Source organism: Calonectris borealis, chromosome 1, assembly GCF_964195595.1.
Source record: "Calonectris borealis chromosome 1, bCalBor7.hap1.2, whole genome shotgun sequence".
NCBI lineage: Eukaryota > Metazoa > Chordata > Aves > Procellariiformes > Procellariidae > Calonectris > Calonectris borealis.
This window is the reverse complement of record NC_134312.1, coordinates 152,717,707-152,733,663: the sequence shown is the minus strand read 5'-3', so window position 1 is coordinate 152,733,663 and position 15,957 is coordinate 152,717,707. Positions and strand designations below refer to the sequence as shown.

General features: G+C 46.2%; 1 protein-coding gene across 1 annotated transcript in view; it reads left to right on the top strand.

Moving 5' to 3' along the window:
• Window positions 1-15,300, top strand: part of TMEM255B (transmembrane protein 255B) — a 79,515-nt gene extending 64,215 nt beyond the window's left edge. The window contains exons 6-9 of the mRNA XM_075136552.1: window positions 1,308-1,393; window positions 4,447-4,606; window positions 10,058-10,201; window positions 15,133-15,300. Of these exons, the coding sequence (XP_074992653.1) occupies window positions 1,308-1,393; window positions 4,447-4,606; window positions 10,058-10,201; window positions 15,133-15,300 (558 nt within the window). The remainder of the gene's footprint in view (window positions 1-1,307; window positions 1,394-4,446; window positions 4,607-10,057; window positions 10,202-15,132) is intronic.
• The last annotated feature ends 657 nt before the right edge of the window (window positions 15,301-15,957 follow it).

The window sequence follows — 15,957 nt, the reverse complement described above, 5'->3', positions numbered from 1 at the left end:
CTGTGGCAAGTCTGGGACCAGCTGCAAGATGAACTTTCTCTGGTGCTGAGTGTGCATGTGGCTTTCCTTTTTGCTGGGAACAAACGTGTGAAGAGTACAGATTCATCAACAGCGGCAGTTTTCACACTAAAAAGGATGCACAGATCCAGAACTCAGGAGCTGAAAAACATCTCCTGTGGAGACTGTCCCACAGACGAACACATTCATAGCTAAGCAGAACTGTCTGACAGAAGCTTTTCAAAAGCAGGCATGTGTTCCTAAGCATGCTCCTTCTACTTTTTCATTATGAGGAATTTTCCATTCAATAATACATTTTATTTGCATTTTGCGAACAAAATACTTCTCAGTGGTTACAGTACATTTTTTCTATCAAAATAAAAACTATAGAAAGAATGTATTTTCTGACCTGCTAGCTTTTAAAACCTGACAGTTCTCCAGGATTTCAAAGTCAATAAGCTAAAAATCTCAGGGAAAAAAAGCCTTACATATAAAGTATTTCAATTGGTCTGTAGTGCCAAATAGAAGTGATTAATCCTTGCCACACTTAAGGAGTCATTAAAATGATTTCTTGTCTGGATGGAGAGTGGCTTATGTGTGCCTACCTTTATTGTTCTAACAGCTGTCCATCCCTGCAATTCCTGCTCACGCAAATAAACCTTTTTACTTTTCTACTCAAGAGCGTGCAGTAAACAGTACTTATTTGCTGAAGTGCTTGGATCTTTTCTGAGCGGTTTTGTTTGTGGGTTTGGAGATTGTTCTTCCTGTTGTTGTTCCTAATTATTTCCTTCTTCAGGAGGATGTTACCGAAAGGAGAGAGCTCTCATTTATTGGAAGATACTGTTCAGATAAATTGGCTTCTTTGCCCATTTCCCCACTATAATGGAGTGGTATTCTTATCCACTTCAGTGGCTTGCTGTGGTGTATCTCTCAGGACCCAGGGTCCCTGTGTCACAGCCGTAGGGATCCGCATCTGGCAGCTGCAGACTCTGGGTCTCAGCAAAATAGAACCAGGCACTGCAGCAAAGTGCTTGAAAACTCTGCCAGCCGTGGCTGCAGCTCGCTGCTGGGGGCTCTGCGCTCCATAGTGCAAATGCCCTGAGACCCAGGGGCTGATGCCCCAAATGAAACTCCTGGGAGCTCAGGGATGTCCTTCTGCCCTACACTCGTGGATTTTGGAATCTCAGGATCTTTCTGTACAACAGATAACAAAACCTGACACTGCAGTAGCTGCTGCTTTGTGGTCAGTAGGATGATTCACACAACACTGAAACACTGAGAATAAAAGTCAGTCTTTTCTTTTTTGGCAGGTGACATGTTATACCTTAAACAGCAAGTGCCAGCTGAAAGTAAAGAGTAACACGTGTTATTGCTGTGACCTGTACAACTGTGAGAAGTAAGTACCTGTGTGCAGTCCATGGCCTCCGAGAAATCCTTGGTTGTTTCTCCCTAATGATAGGGGGGGTGCCCTTAGGTCTGGAGAAGCAACACAAGGGGCTTGTATGCTGAGCAATCCAGTTCCTCTGCAACTGAAGTCCTGATGCCAGCAGAGAAGAGGTCAGAGGTTGCGTATTAGTGTTGGCATTATTTCAGTTTCTTTTTCTTTAAATATGTCCATAAGCTCTTTGCTGTGTGGTCAAAATCAACCACTCAGTCATAGCCCTGTCAAGATTTAGTGTTGATCTTGCAGTACAATTTTCCCATTAGATTTAATTAATCCTTTTTTTTCCCTACCAAACTGGGGGAAACAAAATAAATAGGAACATAGGTGTCCATGAGCAGAAATCATGTTGTAGGCATATGCAGAGCTCTTTTGTTAGCAACAGCATCTGTAGGCATGGGATTTTGCTAAATTGTCATAGGATAGATACAGAGGGTCTTGTGAGTGTTTTCTGAAGCTGTCCATTTGACTTCATCACTACCAAAGCATGAAATGTCAGAAGGTAAGAGAGGAAATGTCTGGGTATGCTTACGAAGATCAGGAAGGTTAGCACAGGGTTGCCATGCAGTGATTTAACAGGAGTAAAAAAGGGTGGTTAGGGAAACTGCATCACAGCAAAGTCCAAGGATTTATAGTGTGGAAGGCAGATGAAATGAACTCGCACAACTGGCTGGCCACCTGGCACGTAGAGATTGCAACTGCAAGCAGCATCATATCTTGCCACACACAAGAAACTGGGGAGAATTTCCCAGAGCAGATCTTCTGCCTGACGCACCCTCTGCACACCTCAGTATCATCTTACTATGCGCTCTCATGCAACCTCTGCAACCCTCTGCAGTTCACCCACAGTCACTCTTCTTTCTTTCCCTCTATGTATTTCTCATCTTTCTTCCTTCCTACATCTCCTGTTTTATTTTGGTTTTGCCTCCTTTTCACATGCTAGCAGCCCTGAATAACCCCAGTCCTCTGTAAGCCTTGGCTAGCATGCTGCCAGACATGAACATTTTAGGTGTAGGGGAATGAGGCTGGCACAATGAGGCTTCTACACAAGGCTTCTACATAAAAGAGTAGCTCTTCCCAGATCCTCACTCAACGAGAGAAGCAAAATGAAATTTGGGACTAGAGGGAAGTCATCTATGCATACGTATTTCTCATGCACACAAGAGACACAAAGTGAGTGCAGGTCTATGGAATGGATTAAAATTCCCTATGAATGTTAGAGTTTTTTGCTTGTGTAAGAAGTGTTAAATCTGGACATGATGGAGATATACAAAACAAATGACATGGGAAAGGTAGAGTATGCACAACTTTGGTACCTTTTCTATGATAGACGAATGATGGAACATCATAGTTGCAATGCAGTATGTTTACACTGAGAATGCTTTCTTCCATGGTACACAAATAACTGCTGGACGTTAGCACTGAATCGAACAGCCCAACCCAATACAGAAAAGAACAGGGGTCTTAAAGGGGTGAAAGCATTCAGAGTTATCAAATAGAGTTACTGAAACTCTGTTGCTTAAAGCATAAGGTAACAACAAGGAGAGATCAGGAATACTCCCCCTCCAGATGGAGATCCTCAGTGACATTTTTCTAAGACATTGGATTTGTCTGAAACACCTGGGACTGATCACTGCTGTGACAGTATTCAATGATACAATTAAACATGTGTGTTCTGCCATTGTCAGCAATCCACAGTGGACGGCAAGATCTTATGGCACCGGCATGGACAAATCCAGAGTAAAGAAGCGATCTTGCTGCTCTACAGACTTGGCAATTCCAGTTCATAGGACGGCTAGAGAGAAGTAGGAGGAGACACAATCACGAGAAGTAACTTGATATCAGCCATGCAATAGACCGGTACGCAGGCAGGAGCACAAGTCAGATTTCCTCAGCCTCATGGCAGCTGAAGCTATAGGTTTATTTAGTTAAGCAACATCTGGGCTCCTGATAGGGCCGAAGTGAGCTCAACAGTAGCAGATCCACAGTGCCAGAACCATGCCCCACAACAAATGATTGGACATTTCCAGGAGTTACTGTGCTTGGCTTGGTTCTTCCCAGAAAGGTGGGTTTCTCCACGCTGCTAGCTTTCTCTGCAGAGCTTTCCCTAACCACCATCTCCACTGCTGCCCCGTGCGCTGGGGATGGAGGAACAGAAGAATGAGCACAAACTGCTCACTTCTGGTTTCCACCATAATCTGATGGCAGTTTCCTAACAGTGCAAAAAGAGACTTGGCATTTAAAAAATCTTTCCAACTCAAATAGCTGCTCTAGGAGCTCACTAGTGGGCTAGCATTAAGGCAGGTACTGGAAAGAACTGCAGGAAACTGTGGTTTCAAATTTTGCAGTAGGATATCTGATTTTCGGCAAGACAATGAGGATTAACTTCACAACATGCCTGATTTACAATAACCAGTGCAGTGTAGAAATATGAACAAACAAAGATTTCCAGATAGTACAATCCATAGTGTAAAGGCACATCTTTATACTGTACTGTGTTGCATCTGTTAATTTCGAACCACAGACACCATAAACAGATGTAGCCAGCTGGCAAAATCTCCCTTCCTGTGGTTGAATTAATGCTTAAGCAACTTGCCTTCCCCAGTTTCAGAGATGCCAGCAGATTTCCAGGTGAGCTGGGAAAAAAAGCAATGCTAAGTCTGCTTTAGCTGGTAGCTAAATGACAAGGGCAGCATCCATATGCCAGGACTATGCCTGTGTTCGGGGACCCTGAGCAAAAAAAAAAGAGTCCCTGCTGGTGCACAACACTGATCAGCCAAACTAGGGTTGGTATTAATTGGACTACATGTTTAATGCTGGCATTAGCAGAAACAGTTTTTGTCTACAGTAGAGCTTTCTCCAATTCATCTGAGCAGCGTTTGGTGGGAGTATGGATGAAGTACTTTACCAAAGAGGAAAGTAAGCGGGAGGGATTCAGATCCCCTGGTGCTCTGTATTATGTGCAAAACCATTCCCACCGCAGTGATGTTGTCTGCATTCCCTTTCAGTTCAGAGCAGTCCTCCAGCTACTATGAATTTCTCGGCGTGAGCAGCTGTCAGGACGTGCTTCACCTGTATAGGCTGCTATGGTCCTCCACAGTCCTCAACATCATCGGGTTGTTTCTGGGGATTATTACGGCAGCCATTCTTGGGGCATTTAAAGACATGGTAAGGCTCAGAGTCTTTTGCCTTATGTGAGGACTTCTGTGCTTGTTGACATTATCAAATGGGTTAAAACCAAGGAAGCTAAGTGTACGAAGGAGGCACTTTAAACATGTTTCCTGTGTGATCTGGGAGTCTGGAGTCATATCTTTAGGCTAAGCTGTTGCCAGCTGCTCACAGCTAAATAGGTCAAGCCTGGTCAAACACTTGAGTGGAAGGGAAAAAACCAGGTGTCTGTGTGAACAGATGCTGGCGATTCACTTAGTGGCATCTTCTTTTTCTTCTAATTCAGCACTGAACATGTGGGCCAGCACAGAGTTTGAGGGTGCTAGTTTGTAGGTAACATGTAAAACTCAAGTCCTCGGTGTGACTATTTAACCTTATGTAGTTCTTTTCCCGAGAATGGGGATTAACTCTGAAGTACCAGTCAAGTACCAGTTGTTTTCAGGTCACATTAACCTCCTCTTTTGTTTCAGTAAGGAATGCCACCCTCTAACTGCTCCCTGTGCCACAGCACCATGTTGTGCTGATGTGCACCACTGCATTCAGAAAAGCCGTGTGCTAGGAGGGATTCTGTAACACAGTGCCTCATCTGCCTAGATTTTCTGACACGTTAAAAGGGTGAAGTAGCTGTTCCTGGAATTATCACTGTCAGTTTGCTAAAGCAGTGCCTAAAGACCTACCAAGTGGCTCATGATTTACTAGGCACTCAGAAGAGTAGATGGTCCCAGCCCAGAGAGCTTCCAAACTAAATGGGCAGAGGCGTGGGGATGGAGGTGAAATGCAGGATCCAAAGGGAGGTATGATAGCAGCACAGGTCATCTTAGATCCGTGATGTTTCTGATGACTATTCCAGAGGAGAAAACTAAATAGAAAGACAGGTGAAAGGAAAGAAGAGAGGGATGGAGCAGGGAAGAGAAAGCAAGAGACACAGGTGAGATGTACACCGGGGGGGGGGCAGACTAGAGGGAAGGGGCTGCTCAGAGCTGGCAGCCAGCGAGCCAAGGACACAGTCAGACTGGAGGCCATCCAGGCCCTGCTCTGACCACCCAGCATCCCTTAGCAAGCATGTCCAGGCTATCTACAACATGTGTTGGGTGCTTAAAACCATGTGACGGAGCAGGGCCATATGAATTATTTGAAATTCGCCTTTGTTAATAATTGCAAAATGTTTGCTGGAAATACTCCTTTCTATAGCTTAAGGCAAACAAGCACACTGAGCCTTTGCATGTAAGAAATGTGCAGCTGAGCTGTCCTTTATGTGAGGGGCCTCTTACAAGGAGCTGATAACAAATTGCAGCTAGCCAGTAAAGAGTTGCAGCTACGCGACAGGTGGGTGTGGAAGCAGCTTTCCCAGCTTAATTCATCCCCTCCCTGCGAGAGGAACAATGGCAGAAGGGGAGTAGAAACAACAACAGTGGAAAACGAGGGGAAGAGCAGCTACATGAGGAGGGAAAGGCAGGCATCATCTACAGTAAGCCCTTGGTAGAGCATTGCAGCTTTCCAGTGCTGCTAAGTATTTTCCCCTGCCTAGCAGACGGGTGCAAGTGCCTCCACCAAGGGCAGCTGTGGGAGTTGCTAGTGCTCCCCTGAGATGGGGAAGGGTGCAGAAAGCCCCTCTGAGTCCACCTAATCTGTCTCACACAAACAGAGACTTACATGGGATTTGGGCTGATGCTTCGTAGCAGGGTGAGCTCCAGGCCAGGCTCACCTCTGTGCTGCGCAGGGGCCATCGCTGCACTGCTCATGAGGGACGCCAAGCTGAGGAGACGTTCCTGGGAGAACTGGGGTCTCCATGACCTGGCACATTCCCTTGCTAGGAGGCAGAGCCTGGGTCAAAGTCTGGGTCCTCCGACTGGGCGGCGTAAAGCCGTGCAAGGAAATCACAGCAGCAGTGGACGTGCAGCTTCCCTCCAGGCTCTGCTGGAGCCAGTCTGTCAGGGCTCCAGCTAAAAACCTGATCTGAATAAGCTGTTTAATGTCTCCTCTGCAGTGGGAGTGGAAAAAAACCCCTCACTAGCTTAAGGGAAAGATGAGTTTGTGTCAGTTACCTCAGCACAGGAGCTATGCTATGCTTGTCAAAGTGTTACTAAAGCAGCAATCCAAAATGCAATGACTGCTCTTTGCTCCTGCCTGTGCTTTTTCAGGGTCCTTTTGAGTGACATACCAGAGCTGGTTTGCTAATCTGCTGCTCGCTTTCGTTACGAAAGGAGTAACTCTTGGGGGAAGACGGTGGCCAAGAAAACATCAAGCAGAAGAGGGAGAGAAAGGGGCATGGGACTGAAATAAGAAAAAAGACCTTCAAAATGTGTGGGAGAACAATTTTCTCTCTTTCAGGATGTCACCTTCCCACAGAAATGCTCACTGGCATTTTGCAGAGAGAGCTGCAAAGCCCCCTGAAACGCCTCAGGGGATTGCCCCGAAGTTGACTTCCAGAAAACACAGGGCCAGGCTGACTAGTCAAACAAAAAACATCATGTTTATCTCTGGGGAATGCTGGCAGCCAAAACATGTTACAAAGGGGATAGTTTGCAAAACAGTGCCGTTGCCTCTAAACCCATCACATTTCCTGGACAGAAAAAAAAAGAAGTGTTGTTTTGGTTGTTGCGGGTTTTCTTTCTTGTGAAAAATTCCGTGCAGATCCTGGCACGCTCCCTGTGGTTTTGCTGCCTGCCAGAGGGCTGTGCTGGCTCAGTGGGAAACATTTCATTCTCTCCTGACCCCCAAGGTGTCAGCTCTCAGTGGCCCCTGTGTCACCTGTGGGGCTGTCCTCTGTGATCTGCTGGGTGCTGGGGGAGCTGCAGTGGTTACGACGGTACCCTCCTTTTCAGATCTATAGTGTGCTTGGGTATAGGACACCAGGTAGGCAGTTACCTTAAAGTCACCTTTAACAAAAAGCAGATTAAGATATAATGCAAATAGAAGTATGTACTTGGAGTGTCCAAAATGGTAAAACACGGTGATTATTTCTTACAGAAGACAGAGGTAAAGAAATGCATGGAGAACTTCACTTGTGGTACTAAGAGTTAATCTAGAAACTCCCTTCCCTGCCCCGGTATTCATCTGATGACTTGTAGATGTTTTCCTGACACACCTTGCCAAGGAATCTGCCTGCCCAGAGTTTAGAGTTGCATTAATCAGAACTACTGATAGTCCTGGGGGGGTTGCTGGCTTTTTTTTTTTTCAATTAGTCTCCTTCTTGGAGTCCTCAAGGGAATCTGAACAGATTAAATCTCATTCCCTTATCCCCTCTCCTCTTCCCTCACCCTGCTCTAAAAAGGAAAACAAAACGAACCCCTAATTACTGAGCTACTTGCCATGTGTTCATGTCTTAGCATTTGTGCAACTAAAGGTGCAGTCTGATGTTAAAAGTAGTCGCAGCTCAGAAATAAACGCTTTGGCAGGTCTGTGTCGGATCGGCGAGCTGACCTGCCTTGCTCCGCAGCCGCCCAGCCAGCAGACAGCGAGCAGCGGCTTGCGTGGCCGGGTGGGGGGTGGCCAGACAGCCCCTCCGGCCACAGCCTGGTTTCCCCACGCTCCCTGACCCGAGGTGCCCGCATGGCACTGGCAGCGCTCCCTGGCCAGTTCACAGCTCCTTATCTCTTTGGCTTGGGTGGTGGTTCAGTTTAAAACGTCACCACCTACCCTTGTATTTTATGTGACTAATTTAACATGGTGTCATTACTGGAATACTTGATAAAAGCCTCTAACCAGCTTCAATACCTGCAAATCGTTGCTGGCTCCAGGCTGAGACCAGGAAGCCTGATAATAAGGTGCTTTGATCAGTGGCTTTGGGGTGGAAACGGTCTTCTAGGACTGTTGTGATGTTCATCCTTAGCAATTGGAGAGCGTTGCTGCTACGGATGGAGAGAACGTAAGAGGACTGAGAGAGGTTCCAGGGAGGACAGCAGCACCCAAAGGCACCCACACCAGAAAGTTGGTGACAGATGCAGAACAGGCATCTGTGTTTCACGTTGGGCAAAACAAGGGTTTCTTGCCGCTTTTACATCCATAACCAGAAGGATCTGATGGTGCCAGGGCCTCCCTCCTCCAAGGAAGGGCACGCTCTGGGAATGGGCCCAGGCCCGGCTGAGGTGAGCCATGTCGCTGGCCCCAAACCTTTGGGTCTGAGGCGAGCTCGTTAGCTGCTTCTCACTACTCCTGTCTGAAAGGCAGTGTCTCTCCGTCTCTCCCCACCATATCCACCCAGCAGGCCGGGTAGAAAAGAGGTGTTCTGAGGAAGGTACCTTGAAGATCTTGCCTTCTGCCGTGAAACAGGCTCTCTGCTTTCGACCCCAGCCTTTCCCTGCGCCAGCTCCTGGGGTGCTAAGTTTCTCCAGAGGGCTAAGGCCTAGATTGTCAGGTAACCTCATGAGGTACATCAGTGACCTAGACAATGTTTTCCATGTACAAACACAATTAATATACCTCTTTCTCAATCACAGAGAGGTCTCACACTATCTCCAGAGGATGCAGTGGTTTATGTCTCTCACTGATAAATCTGAAAGGAAATGCCGAAAAAAAAATCCTGGCTGCTGCTTTCAGCATTTGTCTGGCAACCACCGTATTTTATTATTTCAGTAAAAAGCAAATTCCATGCTCTCATGTAGAGGAATCTGCTGATAAAAACAAAGGCGAGAAAAGAACCCACTGGATTTGTCTCGCTTTACAAAGCAGAGGGACATGAAAATCTTTCTCGGAGCTCTACTGTCCTTCACAAATAGTTATATAGCACAGGGGTTTAGGGTTTAATACAAGCCCCCTTTCACATTTAGCTTTTGCTCTTTTTTTTTCTCCCCCAGTTGTATTAGCCGGTTTAATATGAGCTATTACTTCTTCCTGCAAACCTCATCTCGCATTGCAGTTAAGGGACATGCCAATAAAGCCACGGGATATGATGAAGGATTTTATGCAGTAGGAATGAGATATGCACATGGGGGATGCTGTTGGACAGCCAGCAGCAAACTCCATTTCACAAGTGAGAGGGAGCTGTGAGAGAAGAGCAAGTGGTCTGGAAAGGGAGATCTTTATAGATCTGTGTAGGAGAGCAGAGAGGAAAGACATGAGGGCATCAGGTAGTTGCTATTGGAAAGAGTCTGCAGCAAATTGTGAAGGACTGAGTGTTCGGTGCTGGAGTGGGTAAGGAGAGGCGGTCAAAGCTGTGTGCTGTGCTCTTCAGGGTGTCTCGGGTCTGGAGTCCTGCCAGTGCTTCTGTAACTGGTGCTAGGGAAGTATCAGCAGTCTTTTTCCAAGGGAAGAAGATTAAAATAGCTGTGTATTTCTGGTCAGAAAATTAACTCGAGATACACTCTCCTCTCATTCTGTCTGCTCCTTGGTTTTTTGTAGTACCAGTATTGTGTTGGAAAATAGAAAGTTGTTAAATTGCCCAGCTGCTTGTGTCCTGCTCCAGCCCCCTCTGCGCTGTGCTGATATATTGTTGTTTTCTGTGCTCAACAGGTACCTCTGTCCCAAATTGCTTTCAGTGCTGCACCTCCTCCTCAGATCCTGTACAATCCTGCCCAGCAGATCCTGACATACGCTGGGTTCTGTCCTTCTGCAGCAACTATTTCTACATATCCAACCTACCCGTTACCTCTTCAGGTACAGTACAAAATGGCACCCTTCTTACTCCATCAGAAAAGCGTAAGCTGCTACTCAGTACAGACTCTGCAGTGGTAGATCTTGGCTCCTGGGGGTTTGAAACGAGGCAATGAGGTTGGATCCCAACTCACAGACTCGCCTCTGGGACAACTTAGTCTGGGCTTAGTTCTCAGGTCTGTTGTCAGATCTCAGGCTTTCTCTGGTTGTCCTTTGGACTCTGTCTGCTGACCAGGAATCCCAATATGGGATTAGAGCTGCGCTACGGTAGTCATGAAGGTGAACACAGCCCCCAGGTTGGGCAAGATAAAGCAGCAACAGAGGAACTGGGAAAGCCAAAAGAAGCATCTGATACAGGATTTGCAAGGAAAGTTTACACACCTTAGCCCACCTTACTCTTAAGAGAGTAGATAAGTAGATTAGGACTCATCAGATGGAAAGGAGACAAGAAAGGGGAGGAAATATGAGGTCTGTGAAACTGAGTGGTATGGAAAGGATTGTGGATGGATATTAGTGATAACGTCTAATCACACAAAGTTTTGGTTGCCCTAGTAAAGCTATTAGGTGGCAAGATAAGCCAGAAATAGGAAGTATTTTTACACACCAGAGACGATTCAAATGCCACAGGATGTTGTGGAAGAGTATAAATGAAGGGTTAGGAACATCAGCTGCTGTTAAATACAGGGATTCAGGTGTCACTTGCAGCCCAGCAAGTCCCCAAATGGCTGCCTGAACAAGAACTGATGGGGGCTCATCAGAAGATGCAGCCCTTTTTCTTTTTGCTTCCTATAAGCATCTGCTACAGGCCACCACTGGGAGACAGGTACAGAGCTGCAGCTGACAGTGGTTGGTGAGCCTTGCTGAGGAGGGCCAGCTGGCCTGAAGGCAGGAGAGAAAGCTGTCGGAGGTGCAGCTTTCTCCCCTTGTGGGAGGGGATACCACATGAGCTGAGTCAACACTCCTTCACCTCCTTCGGAAGGATGAGATGCAAGTTGTGCTCCAAGCCTGTGCTGCATCCAGCCAGAGCTGGCCTGGAAAATGCAGGGAGTGGTGCTGAGGATGGTGTTTGCTTTTTTTTCCCCCCCCCAGAGTGAGGTGAAGAACATAGGGTGAGCTGGTAAATAACTGAATGTACTGAGACCCTGGAGCAACCAGAGGAGTTTTTAGATTTTTTAAAGCACAGTAAGACAGTTTTGTTCCATCCAATGGGTTGTTATACTTTGGCTGTGTATTGCTAGACCAGTGGGTACCACAAGTTTTGCAATACTTCTTAATTGAAAACACTGCATGTTTAGCATAAACTAGCCTCCTGGACTATGGGTTCAGAGCCAATAAGCTACCAGGCACAAGTAGTGGGACATGATGATCATCCACACCAGTGAATTGTTAGCATGCTCCTGGTATGGATTTGGCCCAGACCACCTAACAGTCTCCCAACAACGCTCAGGAAGGGGTCAGAAGATGTCAAAGGCAATGGTCCGTTCCTGGTAGGTAGCGTGCATCCTGGCAGTCACACTGGTTTGGTGGTAAGAGTTCAGCTGTAGGGATGCGATGTGTGCTGTGCCAGTTGGCTTCACAGCCAGAGAACAGTCCTTGGCACGTCTTATTTATTAACATAAACGGGGCCAGACACTTTTGGAGACCATGGGTTGAGAGGAAAAAAAGAACATCTCTTTTTGTTTGCTTTTAGCTGAAAAGCTGTGCTGTTCTGCAGAGTTCAGTTAGCACGTAGCCAAGAGTATAGAGAGAAGGGGATAAAAACAGATGAAAGAAAGCAATTAAGCTGCAAAGATGCATGTAAGTAGTCATGAGGATCAATTGTAACTGTTTGGTCCTGTGTCCACTGAGGAACAGAAATACATCCTATTTACCCCAAATTCTTAACTGCATTCCAAAATAAACACAGTTCTTTTCCTAGATTTGTAATTTTTCTAAGAAGTGTGTTCGTTTGTCTTCTCTCCCCTCCATAACCTTCAGAGGCAGACACCACTAGCTGTCCCCAAGCCAGGAGAGGTTAACGAGAAGCACTGGGCTCCAAAAGGGAAAGCGCTTAATCCTTTTCGTGGGGGGGGAAAAAAAAAGGGCAAGCCGCCTTCCTGCATGTATGAGCTCATTATGTTGTAGTTTGGAGAGAAGTTATTTCTGCATCAGTATATGAGTTAAAAAATCATAATAAACTTACTCAAAGCTACAAATGGTGAATGTTAGAAGCAGGCCCAATTAGGAACAGCAAGAAGCTTAACCATCATCCGCTTCTATTACTTGCGAGCCATGGGCTGAATCCATGGGGCTGGAGGTCTTCACGACCCATCTAAGTGCTCCAAGCACTAGCCAGCTGCTGGATTCAGGCCTTCACAAGCCCTGTTCAGCTGGTCCTAGTCCTTTAGGCAACAACAGGCCCTGGGGCTGGGATTCATCTGGCTAAACACAGGGGCTGTTGGCATGTAGGGATCTAGTGCTGCCTGATAATGAGATCAGGTAGCCACCGGGCCCCTGCTGCCACTCCAGGAGGGTCCAGGTCCTGTTGTCCCTGTGTCACATCTGTGTGGATGTCTGGGATATCCCATGGCATCCCAAAAGGGCTGAACACTTACATGTGGGCAACTGAACTGAGCTCTAGCTGTCCTTAGTGTGGGAGACCCTGTCTGTTCGCAAGACATCCATACAGGGCTGGCTGATGTGGGCCATGAAACTCGCATATATTTCTGGAGCAGCTAGCTGAGGGTGCCCTTGGGCATCTCAAAAAGCATAACGGTTTGCTTCCACATAGATCAAGATCCACATAAGGGCCCCAGGACGCACCTCTGTTCTCAGCGTTCCCTTTGGTTTGCCGAAACTTTGGCTAAACACTGTTCCTAAGCCCCTGCATTTCACATCACTGCCCTGCACCTGCCCCCAGTTGGGGCAGGGTCACACACGTGGTAGTTCAGTACAACAAAAGGAGGAAAACCTTCTTCAGCTAAGAGTTAGGGGAAAAAAGTGAATTGATGCCAGTTAATGAAGTAAAGCAGTTAGCAATCGATTACCAACTAATAACTCTAGTTTGAACCCTCACCTCAACCAGAGGAAATCCACAGCCATAGTTTCTCCTCCTGGGAACATATCCCACCTTGGGTCAGTGGGCAACATGCCTAACCTAAGCACTGCCCCCACTTGCATGGCCTGAAGCTCCATTAGCTCAAAGGCTATGAATCTGAGTTCACCTGTGGCTCCCACCATTGAGCAGATTCATTCCTAGGCCTCTGCTGAATGCTGTATCTCATTAAATAAATGCTTGCTGGAGAAGCAAACAGTCTTTAAAAAAATCACAACCTGAGTTGGTGGTAACACTCCTCAGTTCACCTCATGCTTCCTTGTCCACAAGCAGAAATCAGCCAAATGCAAAAAAGGAAGGGTGATAACAAGAATGCGTTTTGACAAGGATGTAACCAGCATTTCTTTTGTTTACTGTGGCATGTGCTAACAAAATAATTCATCCCTTACTGGTACAGTTCAGTCACAACTAGTCTTGGTAACAGGCCTGCCAACTGGTCAGGTAAATGATTAGCTGTGCGGGGTCTGGTGGTGATGACAGCAGTAAGGGTTGTGCCAGTCATTCCTGCCAGAGGAGAACTCATTACAGAAGCAATTCCAGGCAGACAGATGGAAACAGTGGCTACAGTTTGAGGGGGGAGGGAAGCAACAACTCCAAAATAAATAAAAAAACCCAAACCACCCAAAACCCCAACAACTATGTTTGGAGCCGATCTAGCTAGCAGGTCTGTCAGTATACCTGCACTGCCTTCTGCAGAATTAAAGGGCATAATCAACCTTCCTGTCAGGACATCCCCATTCTCACTCACAAGTCACCCTGTGATACAAATGCAGGACAACATTCTCCTCGCCGTGGGGGTTTGGCCCAGGGCAGCAGCCCCTGCTGACCCGGAGCCCCATGGAGAAGCCAGGCACCGTGGCATGGGGTCTGCCAGCGCTGGGCAGCTCTGAGATGCCATTGTCCAAGTGCCAGCGCTGGTATTGGCCTTCTAGATGGTAACTATTAATTTTTTTAGCAGCAGGGAGCAGCGTTTACTTGCCCGGATTTTTCATTTCCCTTGAAAAAGATCTGTGATTACTATTTTTTGTTTTGTTTTTTAAATTCCAGGCACTTTAGGCCTGAACCTGAGGGGAGCTGAGCACAATTCTTCTGGTGAAGCCCATGGACTGGCATGTGTTGGCATATGAGGGGAGGAGTGAAATCCTGACCCTCTTGAAATCAATGGCAAAACTTGGTTTAAAGTAGTTGTAGGATTTTATCCAGAACATTAGTCCCTACGTGCATTCTTTTGTTTTAACAAACTCTGCTTGATCCTGAACATGGGCTGCTTCCTAAGCTCTATTTTTTGTGCCTCTTTCAGCCAAAGCCCCATTACAGCTGAGACAGCCAAAGTGAAAAAAACCTACAGGGAGACACATGCCTACCTGTAAAATTTTCTCTTAAGAGGAGTCTGCATTTGGCACAGGAATAAGACCTTACATTTACGCAAGTATTATAACTGAGATTAACTACATCTGAGATAATTTAAATTTCACAGTGATGCCTGGAAATGAGCAGCTACACCTAACCTAATCAGCCAGTCAGGTGCAGTGCCTCACCCCGGAAGCCAGAGCATCTTTTCTGCAGAAATTCCTGTTCTGCTCTATTGCCTAGCTGTATGCGCAATATCTATTAAAAATGACTTGGGTTACAGATGGAATCTGTCTTGTTTCACTAGACACCATCATTGCTATAATTAAACAGGTGCTTTAAAACTAAAGTGAGTGTTGTGCTGCAGAGCATGAGAAATTTAATCATGGGGCTTATTATATATCACTTACATGGCAAACACTTAACGTAGAGCTGCAAATGGGGTTGTAATCCTTTACTGAAGAAGGTATTTTTCTTTGTCTATATACAGCCTGCCAGCAATTTTCCAGGAACATCATCTACTGACATTTCTTTATCAGAAGAAACTCAGCCTCCATCTCAGTCCAGCTCCAGCTATGGTCTTCCCCCCAATGCTCCAGCCCTCTATACACCAACTTACTTCTTGCCTGGAGAAAAGCCTCCACCATATGCACCATAGAACAAATAATTTATTTTAGGTAGCTGTTAGGCTTTTATTTTGTTTTTAAAAACCTCTGGAAACCGTGCTGTGCAGGCGCTAGACTTCCCAAGGAACCCACTGCAGAGTGTGTTACGGCCACTCTACTTTTACCCGCATTTCACTGTGAGCAGAGCAGAACCCTGGAAATGTAAGGGCAGGCACATCACCGGCGGGGTGACCAGTCACCACCAGTTTGCCTGCAGTCAAATGCAGTATTGCTTTCTGGCCACCATAAGCATGAACTTTTTCCTTCTCCATCTACTGGAGAATGATTTTTCTTCAAGAGAAGAAATGAAGAAAGCAGCCCGGATATATGTTCTGCTCTCATAAACCCGTATAGAGGGGTTTTAGCCTGTGTTGTCTGAGTGGGTAGTCTAGAGTTCTCCGAGTCAATAATTTTGGGTAGGAAGAGACCAGGTGTTTGTTTGCTTGTCGTATTTATTTAATAACCCTTTTTGGTGAAAGTGTTGTACCAATTAAAAAAGTGTGGCAATTATTTTACAATAAAATTGACTGTGTGTATTTATACTGTACCTAAGGCTGTGTATATTTGTAAGGACAGGAAAACAAAAGAACAGAGGAAAAAGTACCCTGCCAAATAGTTCCCTCTTTCAAGTTTCAAACAGAAAGGTTAGT